The sequence below is a fragment of the Mytilus galloprovincialis genome, chromosome 11, assembly GCF_965363235.1.
Source record: "Mytilus galloprovincialis chromosome 11, xbMytGall1.hap1.1, whole genome shotgun sequence".
Classification (NCBI taxonomy): Eukaryota; Metazoa; Mollusca; class Bivalvia; order Mytilida; family Mytilidae; genus Mytilus; species Mytilus galloprovincialis.
Window position 1 is genome coordinate 53,472,707 of NC_134848.1, and position 17,514 is coordinate 53,490,220.

Consider the following 17,514-nt stretch of genomic DNA (forward strand, 5'->3'; position numbering starts at 1 on the left):
ATAATGTCGCGAACTGGCCACCGCAGTGTCCAGGGTGTTCGAAAATACAAAAGGCCTTCGAAAAAAGCTACGAGACATATCAAACGTTTTGGAGCCAAACTGTAAATCATCTAAAATTAAAACTGAGAACAATTCTTCTGACGGAAAGGAAAACGAAAAGCGCCATATTGTTGAACTTCAAAGTCAGAGTAAGAGTTGCGTACCATTCGGAGGATTTAACAACTGTAATGTTACCTTCAACATTGGGAAGTAAGAATGTAGCCGGTAAATGCGTTGTAAAAAATACTGGGAATGCCGTTTTTTTTTGTGTGTTTCAGTTTTAAATTTCAGTTGTGGAATCCTGAGATTATTTGATTTGTGACAGTTAAATTACTATTTCCGAAATATTGTTTTCTATAATTAAAGTTTGAAAGAAAATTTTACTTTAAGGAAGGTTAATGTGAAGTAATTCTCAATAAATCTTTGTGTTATCTTTTTATAAATCTGTTATTAGGATACATACAATTATAGCAAAAGGTATGTTTAGTTCTTGAGGAATAATTATGGTAAAGTCTGTTGTTATCCTCAGATATTTTGTATCAAGTTAAACGTAAAAAATAATATTAAAAAGATCTCGTATGCTTGCCAAAGAGAAACTACACCAGAGACAAAAAATGCATAGAGGCTATACAAAAATGCAGAGAAACTATATATAGGTCACTATACAGCCTTCCACTATGAGCAATACCCATACTGCACAGCAAGTCTGCTGCTTCACTATTCTGAAAAAAAATTGTATTTTGTATGACAATTACGGTATTTTGCTGAAAGTGCTTCGTCACATTTTGAGAATCTAAACCTAGTACGGTAATTTATCTCGCCCTATCATTTCTAGAAGTAGATCTAGTGAATTACTTTGAAAGTCATGTTTTTCTTATTTGTATTCAATTTTGCCTTTTCATTCAATTTTATGGTTGTCACAAACTTTTATTTCGCTACAACCAAAAAATGATTGACATCTGCTTTTCATAAAAAAAAAAACGAAAACCGGAAAACCATTACAGGAACAGAGCTGTTCTAACAAACTATATATATATATGGTATATTTGTGAAAATTATACCATAGATAGCTATGGTATAATTTTCGGTTATTGGGATTTATACTCGTGTTGCATTCCCATAGGTTACATTGTACATGCAGCTATAGGTTAAGCACTGTTAAAGTCAACGTTTTGTTCAAATTGTGACTGTTAAAGTCGAGTTCATGAGTCCAACGACCCCCCTTGGAAATTCCTGGCTACGGGCCTGACAGTTTGTATAGTTTAAACCACGCTGTTAATGCCCGCGATTTCGCGGGTGTGTTCTAGTTGTCATATAAATATGTAAGTTTAGTTGAATATGGATGTTGCACCAAATTGTAGGAAAAATATATTTAATTAACGTACTACTAGCATTAAGTTATTCACGAATAAGCTTAACATTATTAAAATGTTGAAATTAAAAATTCCACTCGAAAACAGAAAACATTATTATATTTAAAAGTGTTCAAATTGCAAAATTGTTACTGAGCATGCGTCAATTTTCAGGATCAATTATGCAGCATTTCGTTTGCCATTACAACTAGTTTCAAAGCGCTCTTATTTTCCTTTACAGTCTTTTCTACATGGTTTGTCGAGAAATCCTTCACAGTAGCTTTCACATTCCAAGCGGGATTCTACACACACATCGACACAATTAGTGCCATACCCCTAAACAACTGAGAACATCTGGTTGCTATGATTAGCAGTGCAAAACCTTTTTGCCTAAAAATGAATTAATATATTTGATTGTACTGCTTGTCAAATAACGATTTGTTAATAAAAGGGAGATAATTTACTCTATTTCATGGAAAATACTGTATAACTCTTGCTCAATTGTGCGTATACAAGATATGCAATGTATACTAAATGTAAAAGCTCTAAAGTTCTAAAAAGATCGTTAACGCAAGATGCTTTTCATAGATCGATGTAATTTCAATTCCGTGCAAGTGTTAACGGGGTCTTATTAATATGATTTCTGTTCTTATCATTAATCCGTAGGCGCATCTATTAATATTGAAATATTCCGTAATGTTCCAACCCCCGGAACCCCCCCCCCCCCCCCTTGGATCCGCCAATGTGTTGCCAGAAACTCAGTCTAAGTATACTCATATAGCTGTAATACCATGATTATGAATAGAGCCTATAGGTAGTCTGACCTCTTTTCTAAAATTTCCTGTTAATTGATTTTTTCCATATGCATTCCTCTTTGATTCTTTATTCCGACAACTTTTATACACAAGCACGTTTATGTTGTTTTTTATACAAAAATTCCGCACCTTGTACACAAGTATCAAACTTAACAAATCGGAACAAACTCGGGATGGTCAAATAAAAAAACCTGAATTGTTAAAAGCCGTATATATGTTTTCTGTTACTTCTCTAGATGTACTTTGATTTACATGTATGCGTCGTTAGGTTACTGTTTATCAGAAATCTAATTATTATATTCGTTCGTGTAAAAATGTAAGTGCTGTACACAAACCAATTTGCCATATCCTTATATAGGTACGTAATGTACCTATTGCTAAAGATACATTGAACTTTGAGGACATGATCAGAATGATTAATGATTTTCGTACTTCCTTAATGATTTGTAAAATATCGATACAGATAAGTTGATACATGTAGAAAATTAAGGAAATTAGTATTAGGGAGCTACCATTTGATTTTTAAGGGGGGGGGGGGCTAGGATGAAATTTGAAAAAGACAGGAGTTTTGAGTAAAAAAAAAGGCAGGATGAGACACTTGCAAAAAAAGAAGTCAGGACGACAATTTAGGTTAAAAAAAAAGTCAGGATAAACTAAAAAAGAAAAGACAGGACCGAACAGAGTGAAAAATAAAAAAGAAGGACAGAGATTACCGCTAAAAAAAGTGCAGGACAAACTTTTTCATCCTAGCCCCCCCATAAAAATCAAATGGTAGCTCCCTTATGATATTATTACTTAAGTATTTCTGTATTGGCCTTGTTATTGGTCCGAGGCTTGCTGTTTTGGCCTGAGACGAATACAGAAATACACGTACTAGTATCTTTATTAATTAACTACAGTGTTACAATATTTTTTAATTTCATTTCACAAGAGATAAACATCTTACCTTGAAATGGAACTATTCAAATCTCAGTTTCTTTTTATTAGATGCAATACATAATGATCTGATGCTGTTTCCAGGTGTCTTCACCATTTTCTCTTCTGATGAATTTTTCTACCCTTACCAGTCACTATGAAGTGTTACAGTTTTAATTTAGACGCAACACATAAATAGTAATTGGTAAGGTACTGACAAATAGTTGCATGTGTTATACAGAAACTTTTTTATTGTTATGCAGAAAATAAAAAAAAAATGTAGGAGTTGAAAATGAAACAACTATCCATAAGCCAAATGACCAAAAAACGAATATTTGCATAAATATAGAATGCATATGCCTGGTTCGGGTTTAAAAAAAATGACAGTTTACAAAAAAATAAAAAGCGAAAGTAAAGAAGTATTTGTACCATCGTGAAATTATGAGGTCGCCAAGAAATGAACTTTGTGATAATCTACTCGTTCCCCCTACCTGAAATAATTCCATCGTCTGCTTTCAAAATCCTTTTTAAATTAATGTGACCGTCTTTAGCCTGAAATATATGCCATACTGAACTTTACAGCATGTCTATGATGACAAAATGAAAATTGCGTCTTCCAAACAACTGTTTACTTTCAGTTTGTGTTATCGTGACTTTCGATATGAAACTAGAGACGTTCCGAAATCCTGTATTTGTGCCAACTCGCGATCGGCCACTATAGAATAACTCTGCAAAGACAGAAAAAAAATCTATATTGGCCGAGTTATTCTGTATTCGAGTTAACACCTTATATTGCATAGGAAGTTTTCATCATGTTAAGTCCAATAAAAGTGTAGTTAATTAATAATATATTATAATTTGATTGTCTCGTTTTGTTGTCGAGTATCCACATTCTGATTCGTTTCTTGGCAGTCAATGTTGTGTGTGGTTTTTTTTTTGTTAGGTTGCGGTATACTATATTAGTTGACTCTCTTTTCATTCACATATTTTATCCAATTATTGAACAAGTCTATTATATAAAAACAATTTTCATTTTCATCTCGGCAAATTAACCTGTAAAAACGATTGTCACTCTCTCCATCGACTCAAAGAGGAATAACTCTCAAACCGCAACGTCATAAACCGCTGACGGCATAGTACTGTTAATAATAATAATAATAAATTCTTTATTTAAAGAGGGTAACTCAATTAGAAATAGTATAATTTTCATTGAGGCCCTCAAACAAAATACATGCATACAGTTAACATTCATACATTAATTTACAATATATATTACTAGTATATACACAATTCAATCATTGAAATATACAAAGGGTAACAAATGACAATATTTGATATAGTTTTGTTAGAGGAAAACAAATTAGTTGACTTGCATATAATTTTCAAGAAAATGATTATAACTATGTTTCTTGAATAATTCCACATTGGGACATTTTTTTATTTCGAGTGGTAAATTATTCCATACTTTGGTTGCAGAATAATGAAAAGATTTTTTATAAAAATTTGTATTTGGTCTTGGAACAAAAAGATCATTATTAGAGACAGATCGTAAGTTGTGGCGTTGCACATCATCAATATTTAGTATTGCTAAGTAATCAGGTGTTAGCCCATTTACAATTTTATACATTAGAATTGATTGTTGGTATTTTATTCTTTTGGTAAAAGATAGCCATTTTAAAGAAGAAAACATGAAATTAGATGGAATAGAAATATCGCATTCCAGTATAATTCTTGCTACTCTTTTTTGAAGTTTTATGATTCTATCTGAATCTTTTTGTAATAAATTTCCCCAAACTGAACTACAATAGTCTATATATGGTAGAATATATGCATTATAAAATAGTTGCCTTGTGTGTATTGGCAAATATACTTTAATTTTATATAAAAGTGATACTTTAAATGAGATAATTTTACATATACGATCAACATGATCTTCCCAGCTTAAATTTTCATCAATGTCTATTCCAAGTAATTTGAAAGAATGGACATTCTCAATACATGTTTCGTTGACGGTAATACATAATTCTGATAGTTGTTCAAGTTTTTGTTTTGAACCCAATTTCATACACTTAGTTTTTTGTGCATTGATTTTCATACTGTTATTGTTACACCAAGATTGTATAGCATTTAAATCATTTTGCAATATGCTGTTTATTTTTTCAATGTTTTTATCATGAAAATGCAATGTTGAATCATCAGCATATAAATCCATATTGGATTGTTTAACATAAAGTGGTAAATCATTTATATATATTAAAAATAACAGCGGACCTAAAATAGAACCTTGAGGCACTCCATACTTTACAAACGATTTATCAGATTTAATGTTAGCGTATTGGACTTCTTGTTGTCTGTCAGACAAATATGATTTTATCCAATCTATTATATGTATTCCGATATGATAAAATTTTAACTTTTCTAGAAGTATGGCATGGTTAATAAGGTCAAAAGCCTTACTGAAATCTAAAAACACTGTACCAACTATTTCTCCATTATCTAAATATTTTAACCATTCATCAATTAGTTTAGTTGCGGTTGTATATGCGCAATAGAGGAATTTGTCGTTTTCGGGTCCGGTCAGAATGGAGACATTAAATCCGATGCCTCGTGTAAAAAGAGTGCTACCCTCTTTGCACATTAAGAACCCATGCAACAACTCTTTTGAGGGGTCCGAAGGTGGACTGTTGCCATTCAAAATTACTGTCCCTATTCAAGTCAGGAATAAGACAATTCTCAGTGGCGGATGCAGGAATTTTCGAAAGGGGGGGTGCTAGCCCAGGGCAAAGGGGGGGTGCAGGGGGGGTGCAAACATATGTCCCGATTCAAATGCATTGATCGGCCAAAATAAAGGGGGGGTGCGGACCCCCGGAACCCCCCCTCTGGATCCGCCACTGATTCTTGTCCATTCGTTTTTGATGCGTTTTGTAATTTTATTTTGCCATGTGATTATGGACTTTCCGAATTGATTTTCCTCTAAGTTCAGTATTTTTGTGATTTTACTTTTCAACATAGTGATACCCTCATTTTCCAGTGGTAATCCAAATTTCCCCAACCATCATCCCGAATGTTTTTGCTCATTCCGATATATGTTTATGTAGAAAAGTCTACAAGTCAACCTTCGTCTGCCCTGCCACGCATGCCTGGTGTTGTGCTGTTACACTTCTGTCCTACGTAAGGAGAGGGTTTAGCGCCGACAAACTTGTTTAGTCATCATCACTCTCTCTCTCTGTCCCTTTCTAAAGTCAGAAGCCTTTATTTCAGTCGTTTTAGAAGGTGTGTGGCTTATGTGACTGTCATATTTGTTTTTCGTAATAATGGCCGTTATTTTTCACACTGAAATGTTTTATATTTCATGTTGGGACAATTTCAAGCCGACTATACGGTTTGGATTGCCCTTATTGTTGGAGGTGGCATTGTGGCCTCTAACTACTCATGTGTCTTGTCCTGATGCCTTTTTATGATAATTTTTTATACATCTGACGTAGCTATGTACTTATACGTTTCAGCATTGTGTTATTGTTCTATGATATTTTTCGTATTTTTGTGTTTGCTAATGTTTTCTTGTTCATGCCTTTTTGTGTATCTTTGATGCATATGACGTGGCTCTGTACTTGTACATTCCTTCACTATTTTATTGTACATATGTTCATTTTTGCTTATGTGCTTTGTCTACATGCCTTATTGTGCCTCTTTGCTACGTATATGTAATCCTTTATAGTGATTAAGATTTAAACACAATGTTGACTGATGTACATGTGTACCTCTATTTTTACCTTTTATGTCTGTTTTGTTCAAACATCTTTGTAAATATAATGGAATTTGATGCGACTGTCATATAGATGAGATGCGAGTGGTTTAGCAAGCTATAAAACCAGGTTTGATTTTTTACGCTGTGAATGAATGTTCTTTATATAAATACAGTTCGAGATGTCCTTGTATTGCAAGAGTGTATTGAAAATATATATTCTAAACAATTCAAAAGGAATTTTCATCTCACTGTACCTTTCAAAATAAAAAAAGCTTAGAATTGTTCTTTATATAAATACAATTCAACTACGATTTAGAGATGTCCTTGTTTTGCAAGAATGTATTGAAAATATATATATTCTAGGCAATTCAAAGGGAATTTTCTTCTGTACCTTTCAAAATAAAAAAAAACTCAGAATTTCTTCTAGACAAATTTGTAATACATTTGTCTAATTAAACAATTAACCATAGAGTCAAGGTCAGATGAAAAGAAACTTCGTAACCTAGGAGATCTGCAAGAAAGGTATGATCATTCTGGTTTTCTCACTTTTGAATTATGAAACGTCAAACACAAAGTTTGAAGCGACTCAGACATTGCATCCTTTGGTCTCGCATTCTGGTTTTGAGTGTATGATATATTGTATATTCAGCTGAAGGCAGAATGTTTCCCTCCGATGTAGACGATATTTGGCTTTATTTTCGTTGGATTGCTGTCTTATTTTACTTATTTCTAACAAACGCATAGTTGAATGGGTGTTTTTGTCTAAATCCAAGAAATCGAAATAAGGACAATCTAAGCAGAAAAATATTAAAGAGAGGTGACGGAAAACAAAGTGCCATTCAAACACTGAAAAACCCTGACAAAGTCATGCTTAAAAATGTAATAGACAAACAGACAAACAACAGTACACAAACATAACAAAGAAAATATGAGCAACACAAACGCAACTGTAAACTTGGGGTCATCTTAGGTGCTTTGCAACATAAAGCAATTAAAACAAGTTATGATTTACAGAATGATTTATTTCATATAATTAAAAAAACTTGTATCCATGAAACTTTAAAACTTTCTATTCTTCGAAATCTCCTTCCTCAAGATCTTCTTCGACCTCATAAGGTACATGCACGTTGCGTTTCTTGTTAAATTTGCAAATCGCCATACAGTCTTTCTTAAGTTTATTGCACTTCTTTTTGCAAGATTTGTCGCTGTGACTTAAACAAAACTCCAGCTTGCAGACTCTGACCTCGTCGTTACAGATCATCTTACATTCTTTACTAGCCATCACCGTCGACACCATTGCAATGGCAATAACCAGGACCAATACAAGTGCTTTAGTCTGAAATGAGATGCATAAATATATGTAATACTTACAATATCTTTTTAGTCTAATAAAGTTGTGGTACGATAATTGCAATGCGATTATAAATTAAGAACAAATTTTATTTCTGATGTGCTATTTGCGATTTTTGCGGAATTAAACTTATTCTAAGAGTTCTGAAAATGGGAAATATGTGACGTCCACCATTATTTTAATCGTAATAACAAAACAGATGGTCCGAGACCACAATTTGACCTTTTGGATTATAGCTCTTCATCTTTTATATAAGCTTTGGATTTCAAATATTTTGGCCACGAGCATCACTGAAGAGACATATATTGTCGAAATGCGCATCTGGTGCAACAAAATTGGTACCGTTGATTTTATTACTACCACTGGGTCGATGCCTCTGCTGGTGGACTATTAGTCCCCGAGGGTATCACCAGCCCAGTAGCCAGTACTTCGGTACTGGCATGAAAATACGGATTTTTTGTGTTATTAAAATTTGCTGTTACAAAATATTAGAAATTATTATAAATTAAGGAATGTATCTCCCTCATGCAAAGCTCTGATTCCTTTCACGAATTTGGCTATACTTTTTTGACCTTTTGGATTATAGCTCTTCATCTTTTATATAAGCTTTGGATTTCAAATATTTTGGCCACGAGCATCACTGAAGAGACATATATTGTCGAAATGCGCATCTGGTGCAACAAAATTGGTACCGTTGATTTTATTACTACCACTGGGTCGATGCCTCTGCTGGTGGACTATTAGTCCCCGAGGGTATCACCAGCCCAGTAGCCAGTACTTCGGTACTGGCATGAAAATACGGATTTTTTGTGTTATTAAAATTTGCTGTTACAAAATATTAGAAATTATTATAAATTAAGGAATGTATCTCCCTCATGCAAAGCTCTGATTCCTTTCACGAATTTGGCTATACTTTTTTGACCTTTTGGATTATAGCTCTTCATCTTTTATATAAGCTTTGGATTTCAAATATTTTGGCCACGAGCATCACTGAAGAGACATATATTGTCGAAATGCGCATCTGGTGCAACAAAATTGGTACCGTTGATTTTATTATCGTCCCTTGATTTTCGTTGTACCGGAATATAGTCCCTAGTGTTGACAGTGGGTTACTTGCCATTAATATTTATACCCCTTCCCAATTTATTTCTCCATGTGTAATGCCTCAAATTGCAAGTAGGGGGTGAAATTACACTGAAAAAAATTTGGGTCCAGAATTTTAAAGGAAAGTAGTGATTTGGTCCACCTGAAAAAGGTTAAAAATTAGCACTTCGGAAGCTGTCAAACAATTTCAAGACGCCCTAAACATGAAATTGTCCATATCAAGGGGTATTTCAAAACTCGAAACTGCAATACTAGATGCTAATATTAAGAGAATAATCAACAACAAAAAACAAAAGAGAAAAAGGCCTAAAAATTTAAAAATACAGAAAAAGGTCCATAACATAAGTGTGTTTCTTTTCACTTGAATTTGATTTGCACTATTGTGCACTCGATATATTTATTCTGATTGAAAATCTTCTACATCAATACCCCTTGATAAAAAAATGTGAAATTATTACTTTTAAGTTAAACTAATACAACTTGAAGGCTTACCTGCATGATTTCTGTGTTGTGAATTAAACTGTTCAAATCGCAAATTGGAATTGAATGTACCAATAAAATCTATTTGAATATTTATACTATAACTAAAATAGCTTCCAGAAATAATTAACTAATATAGATACAAGATAATGAATTTATTCGCTAGACATATGTTGTATATTTGTACCCACTTTACAACATACGGGTATTTCAACTAAACAGATAAAACGAACAGGTGGTTACTCGGTTTGTATATGGAGCGATCATATATCATTTCGGGAAATACACGTATATGACACGTGGAGCGTTGCAAAACTTTATGAAGATCTTCAAATGAAAATTTGAAATGATATACTTATTAAGCACCAATACTTGTATGGATTCATTGAAAAGAGTTCGCCCCTTACGATTCTGAAAAAGTTTCATGGAAAGTGAAAACTACCAAATTCTGATATTTATATCGTCTTTTTATGCCTTAGCTTCCGATTCTCGCACTTCTATAAAACAGTGTGGCTTAAGTTTTCATAATTATGTTCATAAAAAAAATCAAACACCAAATACAAAATGGCCCTTTTCAATTTGTGTTGTCATACACCACTGTCCACGTTAAGGAGAAGGGTTGGGCAACCACAAACATATTTTACACCGCAACATATATACAGGAGACTGTGATTCAGTTGATGTGGCGTGTGACTTTATATTATATTTGTTTTTCGTTCATTGTTTTTACATAGATTTGGCTGTAGTATTTTTCGTTTAAAGTGTTTTACATTCTTTCTTGTAGTGCCTTTTAACGGCTACTGAGAGTGAACGTAAAATGACATATTGTTATTACCTTCTATGACATCTGGACTAGGGGGAGTGTTTAACATTAGAAATTATACCACATCTTGTTATATTTTTATCGTTAAAATGCTGACCAAATAAAAAATGTGCAGGGAAATCGTAGGCAGGTCATTACAAACTTTGATGAAAACATTTGTCTAGAATAAAGAATTTTTCTTCTAGACGTTTGATTATTCGTTAATTTTGGAACACAACAAACTAGCAATCAATATTAGAGAAAAAAAATAATTATTTATCAAGAGGTTCAAACTTTTTGAGTTTGCCTTCAGTATCTAGGATCATTAAATATATATCGTTCTGAATGTTTTTTAAGAGTGAAGTGTTGTCTGATATTTTATAGTACATTTTTATGTATGTGTAGTTTGAACACTGATGATGATTTGCAATGGGTGAGTTAACCTAAAGCCTCGGTCACACCTTACCGAATAGCTCGAACGGACGCCTAACGGATAACATTTTTTCAATCCGTTCATGTCCGTTAGACGTCCGTTATTATCCGTTAGACGTCCGTCCGTATCCGTTGCATGTCCGTTAAGCGTACGTTTTATCCGTCGACGTCCGTTCTGTCCGGTGGAAAATTTTGAGCATGTTCAAAACTTTGAACGGACGTCAAACGGATAAAATGTCCGTTGAACGTCCGTTAGGCGTCCGTTTCGTTTCCGTTTTATATCCGTTACGTGTCCGTTATACATCCGTTGAAGGTCTGGAAATATAGATTCTTACATTGTTAGCAGTGGATTATCGTGTTTCTCCAATCGAGATAGTTAAATTATGAAATTTTAAGTCCGAGCCTTACATTGTTAGCAGTGGATTATCGTGTTTCTCCAATCGAGATAGTTAAATTATGAAATTTTAAGTCCGAGCCTTACGCACATAAGTCTTTTGTTTAATTTCAAGTATTATCTAAAAAAAACACAATCCAATTCAATTTGAATTCCAACATATTCATGTTCAATCACAAAAAGAACATTAAAATAGTTTTTATCAATTGAACGTTGATAAGAAAAAAGAACTTTTTTTCGCGTAGAATGAAGTTCACCGCTCACTGAAATAAACACGAGGAGAATGAATGAAGTTCAAAACGACCGACCACAGTAGTTTATTCATCTTGTGAACTGTCACTCTCGATAACAAATCGGCGTTTCTTCTGAGGAGGCTGAACTGATGGTGATGTATTGTTAATATTGATATTAAATGTCCCTCCATAAATAGGTGCCCCAAAGATATAGTTCATTCCTGAACGCGGTGCATCGTGAATTTGGCTTTGCCCAACCACGAGTTGTGTCTCTGTTTGATGAACTGCTTGACGTCCCATCGTAACCGTCCTCGTTGTCTGCGAAGACTGTATTTGTTGCTCATTTTCATCCTGGTTACCTAAGATGCATTGACGTCCCATCGTAACCGTCCTCGTTGTCTGTGAAGACTGTATTTGTTGTTCATTTTCAGCCTCATGATCCTGGTTACCTAAGATGCATTGGGCTATCTGTTTATGTTTCTGAGGGTTCAGTTTTGAGTAAGTGGTGATACTCTGTATGTTTTTGTGTCCAGATATCTAAAAAATCAGTAAAAAAATCATAAACTTTCTAGTATGAACCATATGTGAATTTTTATGAAATAGTGTGGATCTGAGGAAGAAGTAAAGGTGGACTAGAATTTAGAATTGTGAAATATTAAATAAGGGTGTCTCATTGACAGATTAAGGGGTTCTGATCCTGGATCCAACTTACTGTTTTGTCAAATTCCTGTATCCGCTTACACTATGTATGTAAATTTGTAAGCAATTCTCATTTTTTGTAAATTCTTGTGTCCCCCCTAGTCCAAATAATTATGACGTCTCGTTAGGCTATTTTTTTATATTTTTTTTGGGACGCTGTACATTGATGTACGGCGTCCAAAAAATTATAAAAAAATAGCCTTTCAAGACGTCATAATTATTTGGACTAGTGTCCCCCTAGACTTCCTAACACAGTACAGTACAATAATTTGACTAACATGTGTCATGCTCTCAAAGAGTTAGCAATTCAGGGTTGCACTTAGACCCTAATGAGATCCACAAATAAAAAATAAATAATCCGACAATTTTAAAAAGGATTTCTTCAATTTTTGTGCTATTTTTACATTTCCTGACCGGTGTGAGAAAAAATATTTCTCCTCACTAGTGAAAAATCTGTTCTTGGCAAGTGATTGATTGAATTTCAATGGTTCAAATTTTGCCGTTATATAGCCTTTTTGTGCTAATGCGGCGTCAGCTGTGTGGCGTAAAGCAACTAACAATGAATCAAGAATTTAATCTTTGATAAAATTAGAGAAACAAATTCCACCGATATGTGTTTCCACTTTCAACAGTTAAATTTTTAATATTGAAAAGCTCAGCAAGCCTTGTGTTTTAAATTGTAAAATTTAACGTTAACTGTCTCGAGTGGAGAATTTCGTAACACTCTGTGAAATCTATATTTTCATATCTCCAGTTACAAAATTTTCTTATCAGATGATTGTTCAAAATTCAATCATGACAAAAATTTAGTGGATGAAAACTGTAATTAATGTAGTCAAGTGGTGTTGTAGTAATATTTTTATGATTAATAACCTGTTTGATATGATTATGTTCAATTCCCTCATCGTCAAGCTTCTGAAGCATAAACCTTCTAGCTGAATGGTTGGTTAGGCGCCTGTTTGTATTGTCATCTAGAGGTTGGTTCTCATCATTTTGATTGTGTTCTTTAATAATACCTACAAGTATATGTACAGTATTAATAATTAAAAGCAGTGATTAAAAGAACATGCTGGTTATACACATGTACAGTGTTTATATGGGGAAATTCAAATATGGTATCAAATTTTCTTGATTTCTTCTGAATTTCCTATTGTGACGTCATGAAAAAAGACAACCATGATGACGTCACTTACATGTATGCCTTCAAATTGATATTTTATTGTGTGTTTTTCTATGTTGTGATGTTATACTATTCAGTTTTGTGTCAGTAAAAGGGAGAAGGTTTGGTACCATTAAAACATTTAATCCCTCTGCAAATGTTTGCACCTGTCCTAAGTCAGGAATCTGATGAACACAACAGTAGTTGTTGTTTGTTTATGCAATTTATACATGTTGCTTGTTTCACTTGTTTTTATAAAAGACCATTGGTTTTCCCGTTTGAATGAATTTACACTTTAAATTTGGGCTCTTTATAGCTTGTGTTATCCAAGGCTACATGTTGAAGGCTGTACCTTGACCTGTAATGGTTTACTTTTATAAATTGTAATTGGATTGAGAGTTGTTTCTCTAGTTTTCGTGCTATTTTCACCTTTCTCGACCGGTGTGAGAAAAATATTTCTCGTCTCTAGAGAGAAATTTGTTCTTGTTCTCAGCAAATGATTGGTTGAATTTCAATTATGACATCAATTTTTTTTGCTTTCTTCTGAATTTTCTATTGTGACATCAGGAAACTAGGTGAATTTAAAAATTTAACTGTTTGAGTGGAGAAATATTGTAATACAGTCTTGATGCAGTTGTGAAATCTATATCTCATTGGCACTCATACCATATCTTCCTATGCATGTACATTGTACCAATAAAGAGCACAACTTTCAGCAAATCTCTCAAAAGGAATATCTCGTGTATTATATTTCTCCAGTCTTGACAGTTAAATTTTAAATATATTCAAAATCTTGGCACGCCTTGCATTTTAAATTTTAAAATTTAACTGTCTCTCGTGGAGAAATATAACACGTAATATGTGTCTTTGTGGCATGTACAAATGTTTTATGCTTGCGTTAAAACTTACATGTAATCTTTTTTTTTTAGGTTAAAGGATAGAGTTTATTTTGGATTTTTATCAACCTTAAACAAAATTTTAAGACGGCAGGGTTGATGAATTTTCTGGATATATCGAGAATTTTTTATAAAAAAAGGGGGGAAACATATCAACCAAAGTATTGAGTATTTGACACAGATTATTCTACATGTACATGTATTTAAACTATCCTTGTTAGTACAATGGTCAGTACACTCATCTACAGATGAGGGATCTGGGTTCGATTCCTGGACTTGGAGTTTACATGTAGAGTCAAAATGTGTCTATTTACTCTTGCTTAAATTTGAATAAAAATGTACAAGTAACTTAATTTGACCATTGTTGAAATTTTAATTATCAACATGTTGTTCACAGTTCTACCTTCATATTGGTAAATACTCAATGATGACTTTCATTTTTTTTTTAATTTCAAAACTAAACTGATTTATAAAAGAAACAGATTAAACAGTTATCTGTCACTGTTGACAAATAGGTTTCTCAAATCTTTCTCCAATCAATGAATTTGGGAAAACCTGCACATTTCTTGAGTGGTGTGAGTAAACTATTTTTCACCACTAGTAAAATATCTGTTCTAAATCAAAATTGATTATGACGTCATCATGTTTTGTTTTTTTCAGAATTTTCATATTGTGACGTGGGGGAAAAAAGGCGACCTTGCCTGATGACATTGCATATATTAAAGGAACACAAGTTTCTAAAAATCTTTGAAAAAGAATGATACAAATCATTAAACAAACTAATTTCGACACTATAAGTTATAACTCGTGTATTACAATATTTCTCCACTCTCGACAGTTAAATTTAATTATTTAAAAAGCTCGGCAAGCCTCGCTCTTTAAATAATAAAATTTAACTGTCTCGAGTGGAGAAATATTGTAATACACTTGTTGCAGTGTATGAATCAATATATACATTAATAACAAGTAAATGTACCTGTTTACAATATTTTATTACCTGTATTTAAAGCCATTTTCTTCATGAATTTTCCTAATTTATTGATACCAATTCTTTGTGCCTTAAACCAAAGGGCTGACTTGTCAGGGTTGTTGTTCTCCTGAATGTAGAAGGGATCTTCAGGCTTACTATATTTTGTAGGTCTTTTTGACTTGTAAAGCTTGTATGCAGCTACAGGACATTTTGTTTGATCAGTTGTGGCCCAGGCCCTTTGAGGAATTTCTCTTGTGTTTTTCAGATTTTCTCCAGTTCTTGTTTTAGTATTTCTCTCGTTCATTTGCAAGTATTCCTGACTTTTAGAGTCTTTACATAGTTGGACATCCCCCCATGTCATCTGATAATGTTCAGTTACACCACGTAGGCCAAAATATATTGTGTTAAAAAACCAGAGAGTGTGCAATAGAGTTGTAGGATTGGACAAGCCCAGCTGCCCAGTTTTAAACATTGCTTCAATGTCATCATCAGTGAGTGTTTCAGCTCTTTTATCACCATTTCCTTTACCCATTTTTTTTAACGCTATCTGTTTTGCCGTAAGAACATCTCTGGTTTTAGCAAATTCTACACTTTTACTTAATTCATAGCCATAATCATTGCTCCTCAGTATTCTATCAAATGAACACATCATTCCACGTAGTGAGGATGGCTCATACTCTTCTCCATCAGTTTTTCTCACAGAGAAAAAGTACTGACATAAAAGACTGTTTAATTCTTCAGGTGGAATTTTATAAATTTCTCTTTTTTCATTTTTCTGTTGTAGGAACTGTGTAAGTGTGCGCATATCACTTATATTTTTTCTGGCAGTGCCTTGATTTTCCTGATCTTTAACAAATTGTTCTACAGTTGATTCATCAACTGGAACAAACTGTCTTGGTTTTGATGCTTTTGAACTAGGCTTTTGTGTAGGTGCTTGAGGTGGTGCTGACACATTTACAGGAGCTTCATTTGGCGTTTTATCAACTTCATTCAACTCTGGCTCAAACAGATACAGGAGTTCATCAGGAACATGTGGTGGGGAGTCATGTTCTAATGGGTGTGTGACTGTTCTGTCAGGCTCAGAAATAATGTCAAACCTGTATCTGGCCTCAGTTACAAGTTTACCATGGCCACCTTCTAGCTGAATTTCCCATAACGGAAACCCAAAGTTGTCTGTTTTACCTTTTATAACTCCCATTTGCCCCCCTACAAGTCTGACTTTTTGTCCCCTTGTCAAGTTTTCGTTGAGCGACATTTCTTTCTTATAATGAAAATTGCAGACGACGAGTTCTCGATAGTTTGTTTACACGTTACTAAGATGTTTATCGAAGAAGGCCGAGAATTCTTGTTAACCATGAAAAAGTAGTTCCGACAGGTCACGAACTTTGATTATCCAATCAATTGCTGAGAACAAATTTCTCTCTAGAGACGAGAAATATTTTTCTCACACCGGTTGAGAAGTGTGAAAATAGCTCGAAAATTAGAGAAGATAAATTCTCCAACGGACTTCTACCGGACGTTTAACGGATAAAACGGATGTTGAACGAATGAGAAGACGTCGCGTACGGTGTTGGTGTTAGTTTTGGTAACGTCAAATTGACGTTATTTTCATGCATTATATAAATAACGTCGTAATACTATTTCATTTCGTGCCAATAAAATAAGGTTTAAAGTATGGTGCCATTTTTTTTTAGATTGCTGAGCAACTCTTTACAAAACTATTTTTTTTTCGTTTCTACTTGTTTCAATGATTCACAAATATTCATACAACACATTACATTGTAACTGCTAGGAATTATGAGGAACATTTAAGAACCATGTCTCAATAGACCAGATATTGAATATTAATATATTTTCAGCCTATTTTTTTACCCATAAAATATGTTTAATCAAAGAATCAAGTTTCAGGCAAAAACATAACAAACAAATATCTAATGTGGAAATAACGGCCACAGTTCACTTAGAATGACGAGATCTGACATGATTACAGAATGCCGACATGATTGATTTAACTGACAAATCTGTGCACCATTGGTAGCAATGGATGCTCAAGTTCCTCAAGGTTCAGCCTAAAGAGAACGAGGGTTATGATCCCCAAATACGTCGGGTCTTATTCGCATCACCC

General features: G+C 33.6%; 1 protein-coding gene and 1 long non-coding RNA gene across 2 annotated transcripts; both read right to left on the reverse strand.

Annotated features, from left to right (window-relative positions):
* Positions 1–7,870: 7,870 nt before the first annotated feature.
* Positions 7,871–9,997, reverse strand: LOC143051232 (uncharacterized). Its single transcript, XR_012970662.1, has 2 exons — positions 9,817–9,997; positions 7,871–8,205 (listed from the first exon to the last, which is right to left on the reverse strand). It is a non-coding gene; the product is annotated as an uncharacterized LOC143051232 (long non-coding RNA).
* Positions 9,998–11,743: 1,746 nt separating this feature from the next.
* On the reverse strand, positions 11,744–16,587 carry LOC143050815 (uncharacterized). Its single transcript, XM_076223928.1, has 3 exons — positions 15,417–16,587; positions 13,238–13,380; positions 11,744–12,202 (listed from the first exon to the last, which is right to left on the reverse strand). The coding sequence occupies exons 1-3, from the start codon at positions 16,585–16,587 to the stop codon at positions 11,750–11,752; spliced, it is 1,767 nt and encodes a 588-aa protein (XP_076080043.1). The 3' UTR covers positions 11,744–11,749.
* Between the last annotated feature and the right edge of the window lie 927 nt (positions 16,588–17,514).